The sequence below is a fragment of the Anopheles ziemanni genome, chromosome 3 (genome assembly GCF_943734765.1).
Source record: "Anopheles ziemanni chromosome 3, idAnoZiCoDA_A2_x.2, whole genome shotgun sequence".
Lineage (NCBI taxonomy): Eukaryota > Metazoa > Arthropoda > Insecta > Diptera > Culicidae > Anopheles > Anopheles ziemanni.
In genome coordinates, this window is record NC_080706.1 from 68,817,882 (window position 1) to 68,844,924 (window position 27,043).

At 43.7% G+C, this 27,043-nt stretch overlaps 2 protein-coding genes across 2 annotated transcripts; one reads left to right on the forward strand and one right to left on the reverse strand.

Moving 5' to 3' along the window:
* Positions 1 to 1,524: 1,524 nt before the first annotated feature.
* Positions 1,525 to 6,988, reverse strand: LOC131285699 (integral membrane protein GPR180-like). The gene is made up of 6 exons (XM_058314555.1): positions 5,977 to 6,988; positions 5,446 to 5,872; positions 5,232 to 5,375; positions 4,911 to 5,166; positions 4,732 to 4,836; positions 1,525 to 2,937 (listed from the first exon to the last, which is right to left on the reverse strand). The coding sequence occupies exons 1-6, from the start codon at positions 6,501 to 6,503 to the stop codon at positions 2,669 to 2,671; spliced, it is 1,728 nt and encodes a 575-aa protein (XP_058170538.1). The 5' UTR covers positions 6,504 to 6,988; the 3' UTR covers positions 1,525 to 2,668.
* A 437-nt stretch (positions 6,989 to 7,425) lies between these two features.
* On the forward strand, positions 7,426 to 17,212 carry LOC131289032 (EH domain-binding protein 1). Its single transcript, XM_058318228.1, has 11 exons — positions 7,426 to 8,884; positions 11,127 to 12,563; positions 12,649 to 12,851; positions 13,822 to 14,480; positions 14,831 to 14,929; positions 15,147 to 15,548; positions 15,826 to 15,949; positions 16,041 to 16,137; positions 16,219 to 16,407; positions 16,478 to 16,563; positions 16,880 to 17,212. The coding sequence occupies exons 1-10, from the start codon at positions 8,781 to 8,783 to the stop codon at positions 16,557 to 16,559; spliced, it is 3,396 nt and encodes a 1,131-aa protein (XP_058174211.1). The 5' UTR covers positions 7,426 to 8,780; the 3' UTR covers positions 16,560 to 16,563; positions 16,880 to 17,212.
* Positions 17,213 to 27,043: the final 9,831 nt, after the last annotated feature.

Consider the following 27,043-nt stretch of genomic DNA (forward strand, 5'->3'; position numbering starts at 1 on the left):
TGCAAATAACACACACCCTTAATCATGGTGCATCGATTGAGCATCTTGCTGGACGCAGGAAAGCGAAACTTCTGTATTTAGGCATTTGTTATAGAATTATATGGCTACCATAATGTAACTAGGTTTATTTCTAACATATAACATAAGCATAAGCACAAAACAAAAGCTACGAAAAACAGCGAAAATACATTTATATCGGATGTAACATACAAAAAGAGTGACCCAAATGCCTTTGTTTATGAATTTGAATTTAATGTTCTTATCTCCCAACAACTATCTTTAGTATTTGTACAAGTAAAGTTTGTTTGCTTTCTGCCGTTACGCCTCACAGAACAATCGGATACGTTTTGTGGAACGTTCCTTCATACGTTCTCCGGATAGCAGTAAGTATTTTGGGTTCCAATCCGATCAGATTCTCTTGCTGCCGACATTTGCATCAGTTTTGTTTTAAAAATAGAAAAATATTCTTATTATTCTATCACAACTCTCTCAGCTACGCACCGTCGTGCCGGGTTGGAGCCATCTGACCAAACGCTTGCACTGAATAGTTGTTCGTGTTTGTGTACGCAAGAAAGTTTGGGGACTCGTTGGATTAAAACTGTCATAATTGATCGTTGACTGGACTTTCCCATTTCGAACGTTAACATACGTCGCACGGGAAACAACATTCACACAGCGTTTGATTAGCGTCAGAGTTTTGTCTTTATCGATTAGAGGTGTTGTTTTTCTTTGGGGCTCTCTGTTTTCTACCGCCGATCACCGCGCTATTCGTCAACCGATCGATCGGTGACGCCGAGTTTCACTACTTGTTTTCGTTCCTATCGCTTGCTTTATGAAGTTAGAATTGTATATCAATGTTTGCAACAATTTTGAGCATTATAAGCAAATGTTCATTGGTTGATGAGTGCGTAAGACTATTCAATGCTCTGTTTCTAATGCTGCGCACTAAGCAGTTTTGCAGATTCTAGTGCACGTTGTCGACGTGCTGCATTTACTAGTATTTAGTACTTCGTAGCCATCGGCTTTTTGAAAACATCTCAGCAAAGCTATGTGTGTATGGTTAAAAAAAGGTACTTTAAGTTGTAGGCTTTGTTTAAATTGTGTCTTCCCTTTTTAATGTGTTTGAATTTATGTTTGTGACTCGTTCTACACGATCGGTACTGACCGTTTGGTGAGGTTTTGCTTAGCTAAAAATATTGTTGTATCTATTTCCCCAACTAGGTAGCAGGTTGATGAATGAACTTTTTTTTTCATTAAAACGGCCATCTGTTTTTAACTCTGTCCTCGCTGCGCTAAACATGTTTTTTTTTTTCATTTCAATCGCTTTGCACAATTTAATTTAAGCTAGTGTGTTTCGCTAATGTTTGGTTCTTTTCGGTTTCGTACCTCTTACAGACACTGCAGAATACTGTCAGCAAAGAAAAAGATTCACTTTATTGGAAATTATTCAGAGATTTCAAGCACACTCATGCTTTCCAAACTGACGTAGGTTTAAAGATCACACAAACAATATTTAAAGCGAGGATAGTTTAAAGTTTTATTAGTATTTATCGTATGTACCACGCATAATTCGTGGGTAAGTATTGACAGTATTGACTTTCAAGGACGGTGGGCTAGCGAATTGATATCATGTTACGCTAACGAGTAAAACCCATCGCTGGGGGCTAATGAATTTGAAGCCGAAAGTATGCTTGCTTGAACACAGAAATAAAATGTGGAAAATGGACGTCGCGTAAGTAAGTATGTATGAAGAAAAGGGACATTCAAAATGTAACGCTCCTGGAAATATCAATACGTTTACCACAGCGATCGAGAGAATACTACACGCAATACTTAAAATAAACACCACACAGCTGTTCGTATCCTATCAGTATCAGACCCGGAGACAAATTTAAAATAGTGTACGGGTAAAATAGTGACTATGCTTAATGCGCTAGTAAAAGTAGTTAATAGTTTATATCTCATTCGGTTTGCATAATTGCTATGAATTCCATATCACACAATACTTGTTTTGTTTTTCACTTCATTCATTTCCCTCTATCCTTCCAATCGGCGTTTCTACAAAATCAAACGTTTCATCCGATCAAATTTCTCTACAATTTACTGCTATTGTTGCATATTTGTTTTACGATAAGGGCTCTCTTATGTCTCGCTGAGCCCATGCGTTAAAACTATCCGTGCACCATCCGTCGGGTTGACGCATAAGAAATAGTTCGTTATATTCATAATTTGTTCAAGCAAATGGAAGAGTTTCTCAAACGCGAACGTAGCGTTGAGCGAGTGGCTTTAGTGGTTCACACTGGTGTGCTGGAATACACGACGTTGTTTCCTACTAATTCGGTCGTTATTAATTAGTGACCAGATATTTTTATATCTATTTCATGCCGAGTTTTTTTAACGGCTTGAATGTTTCTTCCTCTGTTGGTTAGGTTATCTTTTCCTCAAAAATTGTTTCAAAAAGTTCCTTACGATCGATACGCGGTGACAAACCCCCCTACTCCCAACACCGGTTGGCATTGGATGAATTAAATTCGTTCTAAAGATTCGTCGTTTACACTACGATGCGTGTGTGTTTGTTGGGGTTCTTAATGACACGGTTTAGTTCTGCCCCTTTCGGATCCGATCGAACCTGAGAGAAAGCATGCCCTTTGCGCCTAGTCGAAGTAATCTAGTCGAAGGATCTACCACTTTTACCGAGGCCACCGTTCATTGCACTTCCGTTGTGCAACGTGAGGGGTTTGCTACCGCCACCCGAAATGGGCAGCGAGTTGCCCGCATGCAGCAGATCGTCAGTACTGAGCACGAGCGTTTCTATCTCATCGTCATCATTGTCCAGATAGTCGTCCACCGCCAGATCTCCGTTGCTACTGTGGAGCGTGTCGGAGTCCCGATGCACTATGTGCGGTGCCTCATTGAACTCATCCAGCTCATCCATACCTATCGGAAGTATCGGGTTACGATCAAATACCAGGAGCAATAGTATGACCGAGTGATAAGAATGACGGAGAGGAATTTCTTTGGATAATTATAGAACTACTTATTTATGGGTTTAAAAAGAAGTCATATGCAAAATATTGAAAAAATACCTAATCGAAAATAAATTTGTCATGAGTCCTACGAGTGTTGTACCGGTGAACGTCAGCACCCCTAACTACTCTTTCTACCCCGGTAACAAGCCCCTCAGGAGTTTGAATATTAGTATCATAGTCTGATATACTATCCGCTGCTCTACCTATATCCATTGAAGGACATCCAGCATAACAGTAGACGGCGTGTACGGACTACAACACAACACTAACCTCATTACACTTTTTGCAACCTTTTGAGCTGTGTCCGATTGCCGAGGAACAATATTGATGGACAAAAATCAAAATGTGGTGAGATAATTGCTTTGTAGATGTGAACTTTCCCAAAAAAATTTAGGTTGTTCCCCAGTCTACTTATCACACTACACTTCTTTGCCACGTTAGCGATGACCCCATCAAATTGTGCACTGAATGTAAGTCCGCCGTCAAGAATGACTCCCAAATATTTCACATGAGAGACTCGGTCAATTGTCACACCATCTAGTGTGTTTTACTAATGTTTAATGCGAGTTTCTTGTATTTCAACCAGCCATCCAGAGCCACCAAGTCTGTATTTAAAAGGGACTCTACCTGTTTCACGTCCTTTCACGATATAAATATTACTGTGTCATCAGCAAAAAGATTTATCTCGCAGGAACGTAAGACCTGCTTATGTCATTTATGCACATGATAAACAAAATTGGTCCAAGAACACTTCCTTGTGGCACCCCAAGGGTGTTTTCAATGGGATCTGAAACAGATTTTTTGAAAATTGTCCTCTACCTGTCAGATAATCGCTGAATCAACTGAGTTTCCTTCCCTCAATACCGAATCGTTTAAGTGTTGTGATCAACAAGGGTCTCGATATTGTTTCAAATGCCCGCTTTAGATCCAAGAAAACTGTAAGCACCGGCTGTCCACTGTCCATCAACCCCTTCCACTTCGCAAGCACCAGGTTCAGTGCAGTTTCACAGGAATGTCCTTCCCGATATCCCGACTGCTCCCGGGCCAGCAGTCCAGTCTGGTCCAGGTATTGTACCAATTGGTCTTCGATAACAACCTCCAGGACCTTCTCGACAGTGTGAAGCATGTTGATGCGGAACTCTTCCGCTTTGGTAGCTCCAGTCAGCTTTGAAATAGGTACAACCAATGACTCCTTCCATGTCTCCGAAAAAACACCCCTCTCCATCGATTGGTTAATCAAATCCAGGAGCGTCTCCCCTGCTACATGAAGGCAATCCTGCAAAGTTTTTGCATTTACATTCCCTATTCCTGCCGTTTTGGTCAGGTCAAAACATATCTGCCTAACCTTGCTCATGTCTATTGGTTGAAAAGAAAATCTATGCCTGGGAGTATCAACTTGTCTCAGCTCGACTGGTTAATGAATCTTCCTTAATGAATCTTCATGAATCTTTCATGTATCTGTCACAAATCTTCACAATTCTTTCATTAGCGTGGACCAAAAAAAACAAAGGTGGGTTCTTCTCCCCATTTTGGCTGCTCATTTTTCATCACTTGGTATGTGTTTGGGGTTCATGAATCTCTCGACGAATGATTCATGATTCCCTCAAACAGCAGAGATTCATACAGATTTACACAACTCTACTATATAACACTATCTTCACTAAATTATATCAAATAAAACAACTAAAAATGATCGACTTACCACCAAAGTTTGATCCCGTCAACAGCAAATATTGCCCTGCACGGTTAGGCCACAGTAAGCCCATCATCACACAGTACGCCAAGCAGTCAGCGGAATTCGTTATACCTAAAATAACATTTGTTATTAATAAATTACCCGTTTTGCTACAAGAATTCTTCATCCGAATAGCTGCATCGTACCTAGTAAAAGCTTATACCGCCACAGCGGACTAACATTCACAGCGATGATGGCCACGATCGGTAGGTAGATGAACCACACCAGGCTCGAGGCGCCGAAATGGAGCAGAAAGTCCAGCTTCTGCGATGAGTGCTCGTACTTCATGGTCGTACGCAGTTCCCAGAGAAACCACAGCATCATCGTGGTTCGGCAGGCTAGCACCAACCATCCGGGCCACGTTTGGTACTCGTCAATATCGGAAATAATATCAACTTCCGTCTGGTGGAAGAATGGGAGAAGAGTTATTTAAGGCACTACTACCAACCGGATGCATTTTGCTTTACCCTGTTCCATATGTAAAGTAGCACGTGTATGGCACAGTACGGTATCCAGATGACCATCAGCAAGATCCAACTGCTGACGCTGATTTGTAACCGAGTCACAGCCCACCCCTTAGCCAGGAGTAGCAATATTAGCATGAATGAGGTCTGCAAAATAAAATCAAAAAGAGAACAGTCAGTTGTTGTAATGATGGCGAATGATAACGTCGTAACTCACTCTGCTAAAAATATCAAATATATCCCCCATAACGGCCAGTTTCTCGTTACCGACGCCGTTCACGGCGTACCGGATGGTATGCGTCAGTAAGAGACACACGCTCACAAATTCCAGCACCAGGCTGACGGTAAAGAGCCGCGTGACGGGGTGTTTCTGCATCCGTACGGCGTAGATCTGCAGGGGAACCATTAGTAGGTACACGACGAAGAAGATCAGATACATTTCCAGCGTGTTTTGTCGATCGAAGGAAAAGTGAAACAGGAGCGGATTGAAGAAGGAAAGCGTCTGCCTGTTGGGGTTTCCATTCACCAGCGTAATATCGAACTCTATCTTCGGCGGTTCGGTGTGGTACTTGCGATAGTCGTAGTAGTGCCACTGGCAGGTGGTTACATTCTGATAACAGGCCACCATTGACACGTACCAGAACCTGTGGGCGATAAGTAATCGGAAAGAAATCTCGCATGAGAACAGTGGGACAATTAGCTAAGTAGGTGAAAGATATCGGCCGACAATTTGAAGGACGTTCCGTACCTTGGCACATTAGGATCACTAATGACGAACGTAAACTGACTACCCGGAACGACATTTTCTCGGGTGTCCTCATCAGGGCACAATTTTCCCTTCTCGCACGGTATACGCCTCAGGTAGTCAGCTTCCGCGTGCGGATTGCACGCCCGACTGTACACGATCTTGTCCAGCTTGTCGAACATCCGCTGGCAGGCCGAATCTCGATCGTAATCGTTGCGGTTTGCGTAGTACTCCAGAAAACTACGCTTATCCAGCACCGCCAGCGTGACCGGGGCGGTGAAATTCACCTGCGCGGTAATATTCCCGTAGATGTATCCAAACGTGTCCCATTCTGTATCCTTTTGGGAGTGCTTTTCCGTCTTTTGGAAGCCAAACTTTTGCAAAAACCGAAAGAACTCGTCTACCTCGAACGTGCCCGTAAGGTGGGCTGCTTCGACCGACCGCTCGAAGCCACCGGAAAAACATGCACACCACAGCACCAGCCAAGAACTGACCACGGTGCCGACTCGGGATCGGGTGTTGGGCAACATGCTGACGATGCGCAAATAGCACCTGCCGCCCAGTAGCAACGACTAGCCACGTCTAGTGATTTCTGTGTTGCTTTGATTTTGCAACTGCAATCAGCGGAACACCACAGTACCCCGACGAAAACGTCGGCGGTAACGACGCTTGGACGCACACCACTTTCTGCCCCGGGGCGATCCAATTTCACTTTCACTTTACCGTACACCCGTTCGGAGTCGGTATGGTCTCACGGCTGATTGGCTTCCAGCACATTTGCACTGCTATTATTTTGCACTATCGATGGCCATTGCAGTATCCAACTGGGCAATTTCATTTTCGACGCCGAGCAACATGAGAAGTGGGATCGGCAGAATCACAGAGTAGCAAGTGAAGAATCTTATCGCGCCGTGTTTGTCTACACAAGATAACACGACATTGTTTAAACAAAGCACTCAATGCCCACGGTCCACACGAGATGACCACTTACGGAAAGGCAACATTAATCTTTAAAAGCCCTCCACTCTGTGCGTTTTTCACGCAGCTATGTTCCAGCAAAACTTTGTTGACGGAGATGGAATGTTATTTTGACGTTTTGTTGCCGCGCCGAGCTAGCCGATGGGATGGAAGCATCTTTGGGTACCACTAGCCAAGGGGTCATCGATGTTTAGTTGCCCATTGCAAAATGTTGAGATGTCTAGTACAGTGTTTTTAATAAATTGTGTATATGAATCGTTAAAGGTACTAGTTTCAATTCCACTCTCAGTTTTTTTACTGTTTTCCATCGTAATCGGAACAAAATTCGATCGTGATAGACCCGCGAACCTGTTTGACAATCCAACTGACAACCAACTATTGCCATTTCGCTTCCTCCCTCCCGTCCGCTTCAGGCTCATTCCATCACTCGCTCCGTGAAACCAATCTGTCAAACAGTTATTATGGTAAAGTTGTGCAAAAAGAGTGTGTTGTAAGACCGTGCTAGTCGAACGGATTTTCTTTTCGCGAGCCATCGAATTTATTACATTCGCTGTACTGCGGAAGGCTCTCTAAACAGTGGCGTTCATAATATGCGAGTGTGATACTGGGTGCGGGTGTGCTGCTGCTCTGTTGTTTATCCTCGGTAGCACCACCCAACAACCATCGAATGTACTAGCAGGAATCTCTGCTGCAGGAATACTGTCGAAGTGGAAAAAAATGATGAAACCGAAACCTTGGATCGGCCATGGGCAAAAGGGTAGTAACGGTACGGCAGGTAGGAGCGTCCGTCTGCTGTGAACGGGTTGTATGAAATGTGTTTGCGAAAAAAATGTAAAAAAGAAGTGCTGGTACACCGTCGGGTGGTAGAACCAACGAGCATCAGAGCATGAATCAGACGCGACCAACCCAAACCCCCGTCCCAGGATTGGCCTAGACTTGCTTTGGAACATTGGTGCAGGTTTGGTGGAGGAAAAAGTCAGAAAAAAAAACAAACAAAAACAAGCGGCTACAGCTACTGTTCGTCCTGCTCGGGGAGGATAGTAAAAACAACCTTGTGACGTGAACCATTGTCGCCGATCATCGGAGCTACGTCAAAGGAAGCAAACGAGAAATCGGCGAAACGACCAGGCCAAGGTCCAAGCGGGCAAACTACCAGCGACCCAGACTAGTAGTAAGCAAAGCGAAAACAACGCAATAATCGGAATTCCTGTTGGTATTCCCAAGCGTCAGCAGTGCACTTTTTCTTCGTTCGATCGTTGTTTATGCAAATACAAGAGTAGGAAAATCAACACCGACGAAAGTAGCTGGTGCAGTTCGGAACAGTTGCGCTGACGATTAAGTGCACGAGGTCACTAGATCGATCCGTGTGCGCGCAAGGCAATTGTGGCAGTGAACATTCCCAAAGTGGCACAACGTGATAAAAGTGCAACGGTAGTGTTGTTTGGAAATAAAGAAAAGCAAGCAAGTATGAAACATAATCAGTGAGATCGCGAGCGCTACCGCTAATGAGCTAACGGCGGAAGATTTGAGACGATTGTTTGTCGCTAAACAGAATGTTTAGCTGGTGATGGGCTTCGCTCAACAGTTGCCCGCCGGGTGTGTAATGTGATCCGGGACAAAAGCACCGCACGGAAAACTTTTGCTGAGAATGAACGGAAAGGGACACTCCTAAGGCACCCTGCCTTTTCATTTATCCAAGCGAACAGCAGAATAAAAACAAATCGAAGACCGGAAAGGGCACACCGAGAAGAGGCGAGCCGAAAACGAAAAACCTTCAAGAATAACAACATCCGAGCAGGCAACATCTTCGTTGTTCTCGAGCGAACAAAATGGGAAGCGTTTGGAAGCGGTTGCAGCGCGTTAACAAGCGTGCGGCCAAGTTTTCCTTCACCGTGTCCTACCATGAGCTGTTCCTGGAGACAACTGCGAGATGGTAGGTTCCCTTTAATGCATTTCTTTCCTTTTTAGCTGGCTCCTTTCTCAATCATCATCCTCTTTCTACGGAAATGATGTGATCGTTTTCCCAATCGGACAATAAGCTACCCAAAGATCTACCGGTGAGATCACGGGGCAAAGCTGTAGATCTGTATCTCGATTTACTTCGAAGGTACTGTAACCTCCTTGAACTACGAAGAAGACGACTACGTAATCGTATTCGGAAATCATCATCCGTAATACACACACATCAACAAGGGAACTATCGTCAACGTGCCATCGCGTCATCGCCCACATCTCGATGCAGTCGCGGCTTGTTTTGTTTATCTTTTGCTTGAGAAACCGCTTCCGCATCTCCCTCACCCACTTCTACCGTCTTTTGGGTCTTTACGCTCGATGTTAGATAGCGTGTTACATTTTTTTTTTACTCGAATCGATCCCGGGGCTGCCGTCATACTGTCCGCGTGGGGTGGTCTCTCAGATTTTTTTTTATTCATGGAATGTGATACGAATTGCCTTTTCTTCGAATTTTTATTCCTTCCTTGCGATTAGTTGTTGAATTTTAACGGCTCCATAATCTATCGCCAGGTTAACCTGATGGTTAACCTGATGGTCAATTTATTCACATCTGTGGAAATCCGTGCCGACAAAACATGTGGTACGCGAGGCACGCAACGTCTTCAAAAATTTTGCCAAACATGATCTTTTTGAAATGCGCATATGCATCGGAAACGCATACCTCTATCAATTGACCTTCAGCGGGTGGGAGAGTGAGGGCAGGATGTTGTTGTTGCCGAACCAAATCTTCTCTCACCATTCCGAAGACGGTCGAAAAGATTTCAATCCAACCATAGCGGAATTTTATGCCGTTCGCCAACGATCTGTGAATAAAAAATGCACCGAGTTACGCTACTCCACTTTTTTCCTATTCGTCGTTTCTTATCAAAAGAGCGGGAAGTTTAATGTACGAAACCCCCGCCCAACTATGGTGCATCGTTGGAATTTGTTCATCTGCCAAGGAAAATGATGATACAAATAGCTTTACGCTTGTGAGCTCTGTGTCCAGCTCTTTGCCGGACGTAACATGGTGGGTAGCTGCACGAAATCTCCTCAAGGGGCTTCTTCGTCCGACCCTCATGGCCCAGAATACTCATACACACACTCCGAGTATATCGGTGGCGGGGTCGACCATCTTGTAGTGATCGGCATGCACTTGTGGTTAATTCATTATCACCAGCATTCGCTGTTCGTATGGTCAGTGGAACGAAATTGTTGCAGCAGTAATTTCTTAGCGTGAAATTGGAAGAAAACGTCAGAAACGCTTGTAAAGAGAGGGATAAAAGCTAAAAGCCTTTTTTGTTTTACCCATTGCGGGATATAAAGCTGTTGAATAACTTTTTAAAGCATTATGGATAACACCCTGAAGCCTACAATGTATTGCATAAAAGCACAATCAAATGTATTGAATTTCAGTCAGTTCAGTCAAACCCGTTAAAAGTATGAAAAACGAGAAAAAAAAAACATTTTAACATTGATTAAGAACACGCCGACTATGATTTGTTTTGAGATGAGGCAGATTGTTTCTCCCCATTTACTCCATTTTATCCCCATCTTCGCTATGGTCTCCAGCATGCATCAGCCCCTGGTTATTAATAGCTCTGGACGACCTGCATTCGATTTTGTTTTTGGTAACCGAACCATCGATAAATTTAAGATGATCGAGACATGGCTGCGGCTGCAGCCGGATGCATGTTTCTTATATTTGACTGACTGAATGATTCATTGTCCACTTATTTGAATTGATAACTTATACGAGATTTTATGTAGTGGCTCATGGTTTTTGCAAAGTTGATTAATTTTGTAAAATTCTTGGTAAAATGTTTTTTTAAATTTTTTTTATTTTACTTAGTGATTTTACACAAAAACATATTCAACTACTTTTAGATCTGTTTGTCATTTTCACATGCAAGCAAAACAAACAATTTGTCGGATGCCAATTTCGCACATTGCGCAAACCTCTGGACGCAGAAAACAAATCAATTAAGTCCCATCGACGTTCCGGTCGTTCCGTTGACGAATGGTTCGCATCCTCTGCTGCCGCTTGGAAAATACGAATGCACGAGAGAGGCCCGACTGTGGCACGCGTTCCAATAAATAAATTGCTTTCGCGAATTGATTTCATTACTTTTAATTAATTGGGCCACGGTTGTTGTTTTTTTCACCCTCCTTCTGCTTTGTAGGCGCCCGCACAAACTGCACGTCGTTTGGACGCGTCGGTCTCGTCGCGTCCTCTCGAGTGCCCTCGAGTGGCAACCGGACCTTATCAACCCGCTGAGCAGTACCATGTCGTGGCCAATGCCCGACAACCACACGATCGCGGTAACACTGTTCAAGGACATCCGGACGCACGAGCTGGAGGACAAGGACTGGACGTTCGTGCTCGAGGACGTATCGCAGATGGGAAAGAAGCGGGCACTCGCTTCCGCCACGATCAACATGCGCAAGTACGCCAGTATCGAGTCGACGCAGCAAACGTTTACCCTTCGGTTGCGGCCAGTTTCGAAGAAAATCCTTGCGGCGAACCTCGAACTCACGCTCAGCTGCGTGTTCTTGCGGGAGGGCAAAGCGACGGATGAGGACATGCAAAGCATTATCTCGCTGATGTCGGTGAACAACGTGTCCGATATTGCGCCCCTCGACGACCTGGAAGACATTCCCGATCTGGAAAATTCGATCGACTTCACCGAGAACATGTCCGACCTGACGAACCAGCTCGAGCAGCTGACGACGAGTCTGAACAGTTCGGAGCTGCTGACGCCGATGAGTGGCGTACCGTCGTTGCTTTCAGACGACCAAACGCCGATCGTCGGAGGGTCGCGCGAGATGTTCCTAGACATGCTGCACGATCAGGGCTACGAAAGGAAAGAGCTAGATGAAAACGAAAACAACGCCAAGGAAGCATCACAACAGCAGGAGAATCAGGAGATTGCACACGCTAGTCAGATGGACGGTGGTGGTAGTGGTATACCGGTCACGGTGCGGTCGCTCGAGGGTCACGGAGAAGAGGAAGACGACCCGCTGGACAAGCAACTGGACGCTCTCGGGGCAATCGCGGACGAAGAGGAGAATGGTGATTTTAATGACGACGCATCCGGGCGTTCAACACCGATCATATCGGTACCACCGGACCGGATGCCGACACCGGAACCACAGCCACCACCGGTCGTCGAGGAGAAAAAGCACACCGAAGTCACACCGGAACCCCAAAAAATCCCGCCGATCATAACCCCGGACAGTAGTAAACAAGCATTCAACAGTAGTCGATCTGACCTGAAACCGCTGAACCTGGTCAAGAGTTATGATCACGATCAGAAACACGGTGAACAACCGAAGGTAGACACGCCGGAAAAACCCACTGTACCATCGGTGGCGGTGGACGCACCCGCAAGACAACCGGACACGGTGGACGTACCGAAATCCACCACGAAGGCTACGCTACAACCGATTACGAGACCCATCGGCACTCTTAAGGATAGTACACCCGGGCAGGATCTGCTCGAGTGGTGCAAGGAGGTGACACGAAACTACAACGGCGTCAAGGTGACGAACTTGACCACCAGCTGGCGGAACGGGATGGCGTTCTGTGCTGTTATACATCATTTTTATCCTAATCTTATGTAAGTAATCCGTAAAGAAGCGTAAAGTTTCTAATCCAATATTATCATAATACAATTGTTATTTCATCTTTTTAACCCCTCTCAGTGACATGAGCAAACTGTCCCCCGGGAACGTGATCGAAAACTGTCGAACAGCGTTCGATGCCGCGGAAAAGCTCGGCATCCCGCGTGTTATTGAGCCACGGGATATGAATCTTCTTGCCGTACCGGACAAGCTGGCCGTAATGACATACCTTTATCAGCTGCGAGCACACTTCACCGGTCATCAGTTGGAGGTCCAATCGATCGGTACGTATACGAATCAAAGCTGTCGAAATGAGGGGAAGGACACCCCGCGAGAGGGAGGGAGCGTCGTTGCGTCGTTGCGTCGTATTTTTGTCAAATGTTTTCTTCTTTAACCGTTCGGATCAGATGGTGGTATCGTGTGTCGGGCGTGCTGCCTTGTGGCGGAACAGGCCGTTTGCTCCTACCACTCGCCACCGAGCGCTGGCCGAGGAGGTAATGGAATGAGTTTGACGAGTGGTTAGGCAAGCGATTCTAGAAGAGTTCTTTTTTAATGACTTAAACAACACCCAAGCCCATACAAAAGTACAAAAATCTCATGGCAAACTAATCATTAACCGCTGCAATCGCTTTTCTTGTGTGATCGTCGCCTTCTGCGGTGCGTTTGTTTATTAGGCGTTAGTGATTCAGAGTGAATCTTATGCAAATCCCTCAATAGCCAATGTAAAACGTTGATTATCACTTTACACATCACATTGCCAAATTTAGGCAATTTTTGCCACGACAAAACAAAAATAGAGTTGTTCAAGATAGTGACTGGTATTACATTTGGAGTGAAAATCAATTTTATACGACTTTTTTTTGTGTTACGTTTCGTCTTTGGCCCGATAATGTGATGGGACGCTGGGTTTGAAGTGGAATGGTTTAGTTTCAAAAACAACGTTTTTTTTTGTATTTGAGCGTTTTTATCCTATTTTGTTTATTTTTTTCTTTTTCGTTACCCTAACCTTTGATATTTGATAAAAGCCGACCTTTTTCTTTACCCATAGTAAATTAAAACAGGATTTTAAAAATAATTTCCTGGTGTTTTTGATTTTACAAAATTATACTAACACTTCGCTAAATGCTGTTGATTGCTTTCAGTTGACAAAAGTGATATTGAAAAATGATGATGTTTTTAGTTTGATATTCATTGTTTTAATTAAAAGTGTGTAACATGTCCATTACCATAACTAATGTTTACCCCCGTTTACAGGCGAAACAACGGACGACTCGAGTTATGTGATCGGTAACTACAAATCGGACAAACTGTGCAAAAACCTGCTCAATTTATCCGACATCATTACGCCGAACAACGATGATCCGTTAGGGCCGAAGCTGGACACCAAAGCGGCCCTGCTTGCTAACTCCAAGCACCTGTTGGGTCGCGTGCTGTCCCCTACCAAAGATAAGCTTCCGAACTTTCCCTTCAATCTGCTGGACGGTCCTCTCGGTCCCGGTCATATCGCCGGTAACACCGCCGGGTCCCCAGCGGACTTTGGCAACACCGACAACAAAGCATCAACCGGACTCAGTGATAACAGCAATAGTAGTGACGGTGGTGGTAGAATATCCAATGGTATAAGTGGTAACCATAACAGTGTTAATAATAACTCGGCAAGGAATGGCAGTGGCAATGACGGTGATGGAACGGCAGAGAATGGAAATGTGCCAACTACGGTGGACAGTGCCATCGAGGGATACCACAATGGAGGCAACGTGAACAATGCCTGCGAAGAGGAGGATAACGGAACTGGGTCTACGGATGCTCGAAACCGGAGCGAAACGAACGATCCCTCGTACAGTGGCGATGGTGGCGATGATGAAGAGATTCAGACGCTTCCATTCAATCCGCTTGATACGAGCAAAGCGAACGTAAGTAATATTGTCCGGTTCCGTGTGAGTGTGTGCGCGTTCAAATCGACAAGCTTAAGGCGAGAGTTCCTTTGCTTCCCTTTTCAAACGTTTGTTGGCATGGAGTTTGTTGATGCACTTTATATTACGATTGTAGTTTCGTACGTTGAATGAGTTCAATTTCATTTCCTTTGTAGTGTGTACATTTTTGTTTTAATAATTTTCTCTATGCCTCAAACCCAACAACACACTCACGGATTGCTCCGATGGACGCTGAACATTTTGATTATGTATATATGTATACCTTCTTTTCTTTGCCGGTTTGTATTTTGGTTTTGTTTTTTTCTTTTGGCTTTCATTTTTGATTTTAGAAATTGATTTTACGGCACAAAGAAATGAGTGTACGGGCAAGGCTCATGATAGAACGGCTTAGATCGTCGCACGTAGATAGCAAAGGGGACAAGGATGCAGTAAGTGTTTTACATTTTATTTGTTTATTCTTCAAGTCTTTGGTGTTTGTTTTATTCTTTCTTCAGCTCTTAGTCCTTTTTTACTTAATTTAGTTTTTTTTAAAATAATTTGTTTTGTTAAGTTTGCTATTGAACTTGCTAACTGAAATGGTTTTGTTTTTTGTTCAACCACTTTCGTAACCGTTTTTCACCTCTGCCAACCTCTGCGTAACCAAAGGCCGAACGACAGGCACGATTGCGTGAGGAAGCGAGAAAGCTGATTGCCGGCGCAAAGTTGAAACTTTCCGGGCTCGATTCACCCTCGTCGCCGACGAAACTGTTCCCGTCCGGGGGACGCGCCGGAACAGGAGGACCACCGCTATCGCCAGATCGTGCCATCTCGCCCATCAACAATGGGTCGGAGTTTATCTTTCCTATCGGCGGTGGTATGCATCCCTCTCACCATCGGAAGGATCTGTCTTCGCCGTCGTTGCAGCAACTCGGTGTTGGTACCGGGGGGACCGGGAAGCACACGGACGATGCAAATAGTAACAGCCACCATCTACTGAAGCGTGGCACACCATCGCCGAGCAAGTTAATCGAGTTTATCGGACCAAAGAGTGACGACGACGGTGGCCAGGTAGGTATTTTGCGTGAGGTTTGAACGATTTGAATTGCGCAGTTTTAATGCAAACGAGTGAAGTTTTTTGTGTGGGCTACTATGATCATAGGACTACTTGCCGATTAAGCATTTTCTATTTTGCGGAGAACTTGAATTGAAACAGATTTTATGATAAAGGCTGATAATTAGTTGCTACATTTGATTGTAGCACAATCTGTCAAAGACTAGGGAGTAAATGTATATGGAAAGCACTAAACAAGTTACCAAATTAAAACTTTTCCCTCTTCTATTCCAGGTTGAACGTGTAAATTACATTCAAAGTGAGCTTAACAAATTGGAACGTGAGCAGGAGGCGATCGATCTAAAGGCCAACGCGCTGGAAAAGAAGCTTCGCGCTGTGATGGGTGGAACAATGACGAGTAAGATTGCACTTTACAGCCTTTAAATACCATTCCAATCCATGGTTTCTTTAACCCAATCGTACCTTTTTATTTTGTTTTTCGTCAACAGACGTTTCCGAAACGGAAGATCAACTAATGTCCCAATGGTTTACCTTAGTTAACAAGAAAAATGCACTGTTACGACGACAAATGCAGCTTAATCTACTGTGAGTGTAATTTTAGTTTTATTTCGTATTTCGGAAATAACCATAATGATTGAATATCCTACTATGTTCCTCCTTCTCTAGTGAACAAGAGAACGATCTTGAGAAAAAGTATGAAATGTTAAACATGGAGCTGCGGGCTGCCCTCTCCGTCGAGGACTGGCAGAAAACCGAGGAGCAGCGTGAGAAGGAAGCTTTGCTGCTGGCGGAACTGGTGGCGATCGTGGACAAGCGGAACGAGCTTGTACAGAATCTGCACAGCCAAGAACAGGCGTAAGTTTTTAGTCCGCAAGATTACAGAGATTGGAATTTAATTTTCTTTTCTACATTTTTAACTTTGCAGTATTGAAGATGACGATGAGATCGAGCGAAAGCTGGAAACCGTGGACATTAATCAGAAGGATGAAAAATGTGTCATTCAGTAGAGAGGTAGTTATTATGTTAATGCTGCTCTAGATATCGCCAATTTTTATCAAATGAAGACATATGTTCGATAACAAAGAATTAAGAGGAATTCAAGGAAGCAAATAAGATTTTTTAGTGCAGTAACTATCTTTAATTAACTATTCTTGTGTTTGATCTGGCAATTTTCCATGTCAAGTTCAAAACAATTACATTCAATTGAATATCATTTTCATTTTGTACGCCACGCGTGGTGGAAATATTGGTGATGTTTAAAGCAACTTTTATATTAATTTCTTTTCTATTCGAAATACTTATCAACCCGCTTCTGTTACAATTTTAGATTGCCTCAATAACGTTCCACCCAGGAAACGACCGGAGCACATTCTCTCAATCGAAGCGCTATGAGCGAACGTAGAAGCACATACTTGACTCGCAAAGTCGTTAAACATATTTCACGTCACGGAAGGAAACGAATCCATCCCCTCCAGGATACCCTTGTGAACAACCAGCAACTCGTACAAGTACAATCATCATCGTTTATTCGCCACGACGACACACGCCTGCGCTGCACCAGAGCCATTTCCGTTCTAGGTTTTGAATTCCGTTTTTTCGTGATCAATTCCGTCCGCAGACTACGTGTGCGTAGCGTGTTGTGTATTGGTGTGTGTGTGTGTGTGTGTGGGTTTAATAGTTGAGTGTACCGCTCTTCCTGGAAAGGAAGCATAGACTGTTGTGTTGTGTATTCACCAAGCTGATCGGCCTGACCAGCGACCTTCAGGTTACAAGTAGCGCTGATGCTTATAATGCAATAGAGGCGAACACCAGAGAATTAGCTAGAGTATATCCCAAGAGAACTTGGAAGGGAATCCACGGCAGGATGATACAAAACTCGACGAATGGAGGCTGATTCATGGATGGTTGAATTCATTATATTGATTGTGTAAGCGATTCGTTTGTGTCGCAAACGGTTGTTGGTGGTTTGACTATTTAGCAAACGTCACGTGGTTCTTTATTGCCCTAAAAAACACCCTAAACGTAACTTCTGCAATAAGATTTTCTAAGATTCCTAACTGGTCTCTCGAATGGACGATCGTGTATAAAACGGTATCGGTATGAAACACGCCCGCTTAGCCCGGAACACCTATTTATTACCATAGGGAACCTTTCGTAAATGCTTTTAACTTATCGTCCTTTTACATCATCAATCCATAGCATGTACATTTCTTTTAAAACGAACCCAATTGCATTAGGTTTATTTTTATAAACTTCACTTTCATTTCTCGTTGATCGTTAGAAACAGTGAAAGTGGATAGAAAGGCATCAGATTGAAGAGAGAAAAAAAAAGATAAATAGTCAGAGAAAAGGACCGTGATGGAAGGAGATGAAATAAGTGCTTGCGTAGTAAACAAAAAGTAAGAAATAACAAAATGATGATGCCTGAGCTGAGTAAAAACAACCAACAACCATTCGAAGTGATATTAGAGCGAGGCAACCGAGTGAGGATTTTATAAGAATTCTTATTTATACTCCTAAAATCTTATTCTAACAGATAGTAGATATACGTAGTGATAATGTAGAGACAAAAATAAGCTGGAGCTTGTTGTTGAAGCTGCCAACAAAGATTCGCCCCGAAATGGACGCCTTTTGCTGCGGTGAATCACTTTCGATAACTCGCGATTCGAAATGTGTCGAAAAATGGAACTCATTCAGCAAAATATCCTACTATTAATTTCGTATAGGTGACGCTTTCAGTTCTTCCTCATTGTGTTAATGTACCATAGCGCACAGGGGATATAAACTCGCAATGCTATCAAACAATGTTTTGTCGTATTTTGTAAACTTGCGCAAAAGAGTACGAGAAATAATGTGTAGGCTTTTGCTTTTTGATAATAATCAGCACTATCTATTCATGCTTCTTTAAACCCATCTACTTATCTCGACAGAGAACAAGTTTACTTCTTTTACTACCGCTAGTAAACTGCTACCTTCGAGTACCCTTCGGTGAGAGGATTGCTTTATGCCCCAATAATAACATTATACACGCGGAAGATATTCTAGTCACAACGGAAATGGACCCGCCCAGGGTACGGGTTTTTCCCACAGCTTTCCGGGGATACTCATCGGGCTGGGATTGGGCAAGTGTAATGTCTAGGTTGTTTGAAACGGATGGTTGTAGCGGTGAAGAAGAATTTTCTTTTAGTTTATCAAATTCGATCCTATCTGCGCGTCACTTCGCGACTCGGTGTTGGGTAGCCCTTGGGAAAATCGATTTCCGCCTAGGATGCGGTGTATGGCTAAGGTTAGAATATGTTGGTTTAGACGTACTTGAAAGAGCAAAACAGTTAAATTTCATCTTACCAATGAAACAAGTCAAGTTTGACAACTGAAAGTTAGGGGTTTTCAGATCGTACGCGTTGAAGTTGCTTGACGAATAAAAGTTTTAATATTAAAAATTGTCACATTTCGATTTTCTGCGACGCATAAAACTTTGTGGAAACGAGAATTGTGGTGAAAAGAACTACAAGACGCTAATCCAACACGAATGAAAAACAACGTCGATGAGGAAAAATTTGAGCTTTGAAGAAGGTATAACTTAGAGAGCCAAAGAAATGCAGCGATGAGAATCAGCTCGTTTAGTTTTCACCCACACAGCTCAATTCGTATGAGATTTTCATATTCCCCTCCCCCACTATATATTTCCCAAAACATGAATTTGCTTCGGCTGGCACGAAGATGACTGACTGCTGCTTCTGTTGCTTTCACGAGCGAACGCTGCGATCGTTTGAAAGGCAAAGTGATCAGTGAGCTAAATTGTAGGATCGATCCTACAAGCACGCAATTTGCTACGCGCACGCGTTCTAAGTGAGTTATATCACCTGGAAGGACGTAAACATGTATCCATCTTATGACTCAGTAGCGCGACGGTAAACCCAGTGACTAGATAGTCCAATAAACTACGACACAAAAATATAAACTGTTGAGAAAAAAAGGTAATTTATCTTCACTTATCAAACCGGTATTGAAAACTAAATATAAATCGCAATGATTGAAACTCAAACAATTAAATTCTAGTATGAAACATTCATTCATCTACCATTGCAAAAAGTTTGCCCCTTCGCGTTCTCATCATCTAGCTTATGTATTTAAATAACGAATCGCAAAGGATCACGTAAATTAACTTATTGCTGACATACGTATGCTTATCGCAATACCATGCCCCATTGCAAACACGCATTCGGAGATAAAACTCGTTAAAATTATTAGTGGCAAACAAGCCACGTACATAGACACACTATCAACAGATCCCCAAACGTTAAAAAAAAGTGAAGGTAGAAAAGTCAAACTTTAGCCTTCATGCGCGTATTAAACGGTGAGAAAATCCGGAGAGAATATAAATGTGCACATAGTAAAATTGATTGAAATTCGAATAAAACATTAACCACACTGAGCTGGCAACAACTATCAAATCGCCTAAGTTGGGCAAGCGTGTTGGGTGTAGATGAACAAAAGGAAAAACAACAGATTATTTAGGAAAGTAAACGAATGTACTACTTATATGATAAAAAAAGATTTTTTTAAACGATAAACAATTCGGGTTAAAAATGAAATGAAAATAAAAACGCTGCACTAAGACTACACAGGGGATAATGAATGAAGGAAATGGAAATGGAAAGAGGACACAAAGAGAGGGCGACGACACCTATTGCTACATGACACTGCGGAGCATGCTAAGATGTATTTTGACGTAGTATTGAATATTAGCGCACCAGCAAAACCCCCCGGTAAACCGTTTCTATCTTCTTAGTCGACGACTGTAACGATCGAAGATGGCGATGGTGAGGTTATTGAAATGCTTATCACCGGCACGTCAGATGGCGATATTTTTCACGCAAAAACTCTTTAGCGAAAACGGTAAAGGGAACGTCCTATAGCCGATAGCCGATGGTGGCCGAATAGAATTGATACAGAAATGAGAAAAATTACCATCACAGAGCTGTATTTATATACCATATATATACAACCATTGAATACTTCTAAACTGAGTATATACTTATATAGTAAAGAAAAAAAAATCATAAATATATATTTTTCTCTCGTAAGCTGTATACATCCATAACATTGCGTACGTACTTGTGCTATGTAAGTAGGTTTCCTACCCAACAGAGGCGGAGTTACGAGGGAAACAACACTGTGGCGAACTAAATCCGTTGCTTGTGGAGTGTATAACAATAATAAAATCGAAATGGCCGACGTTTGCGGAATGTGAAATTGAACTACTGAAAAAGAACTGTTGCATCTTTGTGAAGGAAAGAACATTCACGGTTTAACATGAGATAAATCGATCGTTTGGATGTTTTGTGTAAAAGTTAAAAGACTTTACTTTATTCTTCCCAATTAACGCACCAAACAGAGAAACGAGCAATAGAGGTGGAGGTGATTTTGTTTTGGTATTTACTTAGATTTGGTTTGGTTTTTCTTTTCTTTTTACACTTCACTTTTACTACCCACTTAAACGTTCTTTTTACAGCGTTCGTCCGCCCCCCGGGAATTCTTTGCTTCCGCTTGCTAGTGGATCTAATGTACAAAAGTAGGGCAGTATTCAGCCAGCGGCCATCTTCGACTTGTGTTCCAAACACGAGTCTGTCGAACACGAAACCCGATCCTTAGAAGGTCCTTCGATTCAATCTTCCCTCGAAGCACGGATATCACGAAGAGGAGAACCACAATTAGAGTTGAGTTGACTTATCGTCCCGTTTCCACGTCCCGGTGCGTTTTGGAAACCAATGCCACGGGCGGGTTGGAAGCACCGGTCCGCTGAGAGAGTGTGGTCTGATCTTCCCCATCGTCCTGATTAGCTTCCATTTCCAGGATCTTCTGGTGTTGTTCTGATGAGTGGAAAATAAAAACAATTGTTTGTATTGCTAAAGCAATGGCATTCTCTGTGTGTACGTGGTATTATGCTTACTTGCCAACCGCAACATGATCGTCCCCCACCAAATCGCCCAACCCCAGCCGACGACACAGAAGATGATCGTGAAGCACTGCGAGACGCCCACGATGCAGTTGATAATAAACGATCCTATGCGACCTTTGATCGAGTCGTGCTGGGAAAAACGAGGCTTGCCGATGCACAAACACAGCCCACCGGACAGGACCGTCCCGGTGCCGGGCAGGAGCACATTGAGGAGCTGGTATGATCGTGAAATCGCAAGGTAAATTCATTAAGAAAGTCAGAAGAAGTGAACGAAAGCAAGTAGAAAAATTCACAATCACTCCACGCAAATAATTTTGATTCCATATTGCAGAAATTTATCATCAAACCCTCTCAATTCGGAATACGTACCAAGCAGAAGTAGGCCAAACACAGCGGCAACACCGGAATGGCACCACGCATCAAAGAGGAGTGCTCGACCAGCGACATATCGATTTTCGGCCGCAAATCCTTAAACGGCACGAAGTAAACAAACCCGGACGATAAGAAATCAGTTGCGAGACCTTTGATCCCTTGCTGAGCAGCTTGCTTACCTCCGGTGGAATCGTTGGGGCGATACTTTGCTTCTTGCTCAGATTGCTCGTCCTCCGGCTCTGATTATCGCCCTTTTTCCGGCAGCACATCATGCAGCAGCTGAAGCAGTTGAAGCTGTGATAGAGAGAGAAAGAGAGTTTCAGAAATGTTTGCTTATCGTAATTTTCCCAAAAACCCCCTTACCTCGATCGTACCGGCACCTTTTTCTTCGGTTTCGCCTTCACCTTCGGCCGCTGGCGCTTGAAGCAAAAGCAACACTTGATCGTCTCCATCTCGACCGGTTCCTTCTCCACCATCCTGGTGCGCTTGATGTTGGTCTTGCCGGGCGGAACGGGCTTTGGGCGGCAGCAGCACAGCAGCTTACTCCAGCACGATCGGCATCGGGACTGATCTTCGGCCGGTGGATCGCTGTCGATCGACGATCGGGGCTGGTTTTTACGAGGTTGGGGCGAGAAACAAATAGAACGAAGCAAACGAATCAATAATTTGTTCGTAAAAACAAGGTTTACTGTTAGTACAACTTAATATCGCTTTAATATAACAAAATCTTTTCTATCAAAACCATGAGGAAAAGTTATACTATAATCAAACAAGAGTATTTGTAATGTCAATCTGTTTGGATAAAATAAAACAAAACATACAAAACAAGAAGTATTTAACCTGTATTTGTCTATCCAATTAATTATAAAATCACAACAATTATGTACACAATTGTTAATCTTCACAAAGACATTGTTTTTAACATAAAGTTATCGCGTTTACTAACACGTTGACTGCTATCATTTTTGAAATTCAATTGGAATAAGTTCAAAAATGTTGTAAAGGCAAAAATAAATAACAAATAGAACATTAAAGTTGTAATAATCTACGAATCAATCCTTTGGGATGCTTAGTCTTTGCTTTGTTTTCGAAAACCGTTGATTTGAAAATTATCAACACATCATTTGAAAATTATCAACACATTATCAACACATTAAAAAAAAAATCTTAAAAATATGTATAAAAAACAGTTTTTCAAAGTGTTAAAAATAGGAAAATAAAACATTTGTTAATGTGATTTATACTAAAAATTAAAAAAAAAGTTCAAGCCACAGGATGTAATTGAGTTGATACGAAACACATGGTTTACTTTTTACGCAAATGAACTTTCCAGCGTCACAACATACTTACCACTAATTCCCTCGATTTGTTCCGCCGACAGCTGGCGCAGCAGTTCAGCGACTGCCAGCAGGACTTCTTCGTCGACTCCTCCGGCGTACCACCCGTCGCCCCCTGCTTCGGCACGAGGGCCGTCTCGGGCGAGGTCTTCGAGTTGCGACACCTCCGACAGCAGCCCAGCAACCGCGACCAGCAGCTGCCGTTGCCGCTCTGTTCCTCCGGGCGCGTCGCCTTCGATGCTGCCGGCTCCTTGGCCAGCTCACCGTCGGCCTTACGCTTGCCGAGTCGGCCCCGTCGTCCACCGCAGCACCCGCTGCAGCTCCGGAAGCATCGCCTAAACGGCAGGCAGGTCCGTGTCCAGCAGGGTGCGCAACAGGCGCAGCAGCATTTCGAACACTTGAGCTGCTCGTCCTCGTCGAACTCGTCACTGTTGGGGCATGCAGGGAAAGAAAAAAAAGGGGAAACGAACCACATTATCCACCTCGACCCATGACAAAAAGGGCGCATTTTCCAAAGGCAAAAGAACCCCGTTAGTGCAATGGAGATAAAACAATCCCAACCCGTCGACAGAGTCGCAAGTGTTAAGGCTTTTATTGCTTCCCGTTCCGGTGCGCGTCCGGCCCCGGCTCAAGGGGGTACGGGCATTTGCCAAGGACTTCCCGCGCCACGACCCGGACAGAGAAAGAGATAGCGATCCTCCCGCCCAAGGTATCCTTGCGATGAATGCGTGCCGCAGGGGGAAATGAAGACAATTACAATTTATTGCCCTCTAATGCCAAGCCACACACAGACACAGGCACTTGACTCACGAATCCTGGCGCCTAGCGATGGGCAAGTTAAACTCCGTACTTCTTGGCACACGAAGGCACGTGCGTGCTCGACCGAACCGGTAAGACTGCCGGATGGCGCGACTTTCCCGAGACGCTTCACAGTCTATTTGTTGGGTTTTTTGATCCTTGTGTTCGGAAGGGAAAATGGGGGACATTTCTTTTTATTACACCCACCCTTGGGCATACCTCGCCTATTGTGCAACCTGACCAACGAGGGGGGAGAATGGGGATTGAAAAATGTCCCACGCTTTTTCCACGTTACGTCCCTCGCGAACTGGACACGTCCAAGGACGCCCAACTGTTTCGTTTTTATTTATATTCCGGTCACAGTCCACCCATCCAATGTTTCGGTGGGATCTGGGAAATTGGAGGGGCCAGAATTTTTGTTTTTCCTTTCGTTGTGCCATACCAACGGCACATCCTTGAGCGTGACATTTTTCTGCATAATTAATCAAACGTCCTGGCTTCCAACAACCTCTACGTGAGAACGAATGCATGTCATTCGAGTCGAAAAAAATACTCCTTTCCATTCGAAACCTTTTATTACAATATATATCGTAAACACAATCAGCGGAGATTATGCTTTTACCACTACAATTTTCACAATGTCCCAAAACTCACGTTCATCAAACAATTGGATGTAACGCAATGATGGACTGTAAAACTGTTTGATAGACCCTAATGAAACGTTTGATTCGTTTGAGCTTGACGGTATGACTCTGCAATTAGGATGTGTGGCCGGAGTTATATCACGCAACATTGAACTGTAAAACGCGTCCTTCTGGCTATAATTAGAAGGTCCGCACAAATTTATTGCGCCCTACGATGCAGTGTTAGCGTTTTCATAAACTTTCCCTTGATGACAAATTGGAAGAGTAAATTATCGCATTTTACTGTTTTCACATTAACCAAAAGCTAATCAATCTTTCGGTACAACACGATACATTTTCAGTCGCTTTAACCTTTCTTTTGCTTCGTCACGAGCAGCATAACAATTTCAAAATCTGTCATCGAATGAAATGGACATTAAGTCATATTGTCCTTTACACATTATATCGTCATCTTCATTAAAATTTCACCTCCAATACTTCTTAGAATTGAATGTCCTTTGTTTATCTACTCATGGAAATTTGTTATACAAGAATATAAGAACTTCTAACACGTTTAGTCATTAAGTCATATTAGCCTTTACATATTATATCGTCTTCTTCGTTGAAATTTCACCTCCCATGCTTCTTAGAATTGAATGTCCATTATGTTAACCATGTTGGAAATGGGTGAATACCTCTGCGTATAAACCTTGGGCAGAAAAGAACTAAAGTTGGCAGCACTGCATTTGGCTGTCAACGTAACTTAAACTGTATGAAATAAATTATTGTTACTGGACTTTCAAAGAGACAACACGTGTTTTCTTGCTGCTTTCCTCTATTGGTGTTTGATCCAAGGGTGGAGTATTTCCACAGAAACCAAAAGACATTACTCAGTATTTTTCAACAGGTTATGGGCCCAGCCCCAGTGCTTCGGAGCGTGTGTTAAAGTTTTTGGTTGAGGACAAGGTTTTCCAGGAAGTGCATTTGTGGTATTCCTGAAGAGAAACGGTGTAAAGAAAAAGTAACAATGGCGGACGGTTGGAAGGCAACATTTGCGAAGCTCGGGAACGGTAATTATCAAACATGGAGGTTCCGCATGCAGTCCTTGCTGGAACGCGAGGAATTGTGGGACATGATAGAATTACCGAAGCCGGAAGAAAATGATGATGATTACGCTGACTGGAAAAAGAAAGACGTCAAAGCGCGAGCGACGATTTCCCTTCTTGTTGAAGATAGTCAAGTACGCTTTATCAAGAAAAGCAAGACGGCTCGTGACATGTGGCGCAACCTGCAGGCTTACCACGAAAAAGCCACCATTGGTAATCAGGTAATGTTGCTTCAAAAGATATGTTCCAAAAACCTGTGTGAAGGCGGTAACGTGGAGAAGCACCTCGAAGAATTTGAGGACTTGTTTGAGCGCCTCGACAACGCCGGGGTAGAGCTCAGCGAACTGCTGCGCATAATTATGATGCTACGCAGTCTCCCACCGTCGTACAGCAGTTTCGTTACGGCATTAGAGAATCGGCCGCAGGAGGATCTAACATTAGATCTGGTAACTGCGCGGTTGCGGGACGAGTTCCAGAAACGTTCCAGTTCTAATGACCTCTCAGAAAAAGAAATGGTGTTAAAAGTGACAGAACGGAGCGAGCAAAGGAAGTGCTTCTTTTGCCAGAAACCTGGACACTTAAAGAAAAACTGCCGCAAATTTCTGGCGCAATCCGGCAGTGAAAAGAGTTTCAAGCCGAAAGCGAAACAGGTTCAAATGGAAGGCGAACGCTCGTCGGAGGAGAAGCAGGCGGCGGTTATTGGAGCTGTGTGCTTCATAGCGGGTGACGTCATACCGGGCGCATGGACGATTGACAGTGGTTGTACATGTCACATGACTAATGACCCTGAGTTTTTCGCCGAATTTAAAAGAGAACCTTTGGGTGATGTGACTCTAGCAGATGGAACGAAAACAAAATCGACCGGAATTGGGAGCGGTGTGATTGTAGGCATGAACGCCAATGGTCAACGTGTGGCCATCACACTGGAAAACGTGTTGTTAGTTCCAGCGCTAGAAGGTGGGCTTATATCTGTAAGAAAGCTCGCAGCAAAAGGTTTCTCGGTAGCATTCGGAAGAAAAGGTTGCGAAATAAAAGCACAAAATACCACCGTAGCTGTTGGTATATTAGTCGGCAACCAGTATAAGCTAAAGGTGGTGGAATCGTGTATGACAGCAACGCGTTATCATGGTGTAGACTGCCAACACACGTGGCACCGGCGAATGGGACACCGTGACATGCAGGCTGTGAACACGATGGTGAAGAAAGGGCTAGTTGACGGAGTAAGAATGACAAACTGCCGAGAGCGGATGGTGTGTGAGTGTTGCATGCTGGGAAAGCTGGTGCGGAAGCCCT

Coding starts and splice junctions, on each gene's coding strand:
- LOC131285699 (XM_058314555.1), bottom strand. CDS start 6,503: ATGTTGCCCAACACCCGATCCCGAGTCGGCACCGTGGTCAGTTCTTGG. Junction 5,873..5,976: donor AGTGATCCTAATGTGCCAAG/GTACGGAACGTC, acceptor TATCGCCCACAG/GTTCTGGTACGTGTCAATGG. Junction 2,938..4,731: donor GACGGGATCAAACTTTGGTG/GTAAGTCGATCA, acceptor TACTTCCGATAG/GTATGGATGAGCTGGATGAG.
- LOC131289032 (XM_058318228.1), top strand. CDS start 8,781: ATGGGAAGCGTTTGGAAGCGGTTGCAGCGCGTTAACAAGCGTGCGGCC. Junction 8,885..11,126: donor CTGGAGACAACTGCGAGATG/GTAGGTTCCCTT, acceptor TCTGCTTTGTAG/GCGCCCGCACAAACTGCACG. Junction 14,930..15,146: donor GCAAAGGGGACAAGGATGCA/GTAAGTGTTTTA, acceptor GCGTAACCAAAG/GCCGAACGACAGGCACGATT.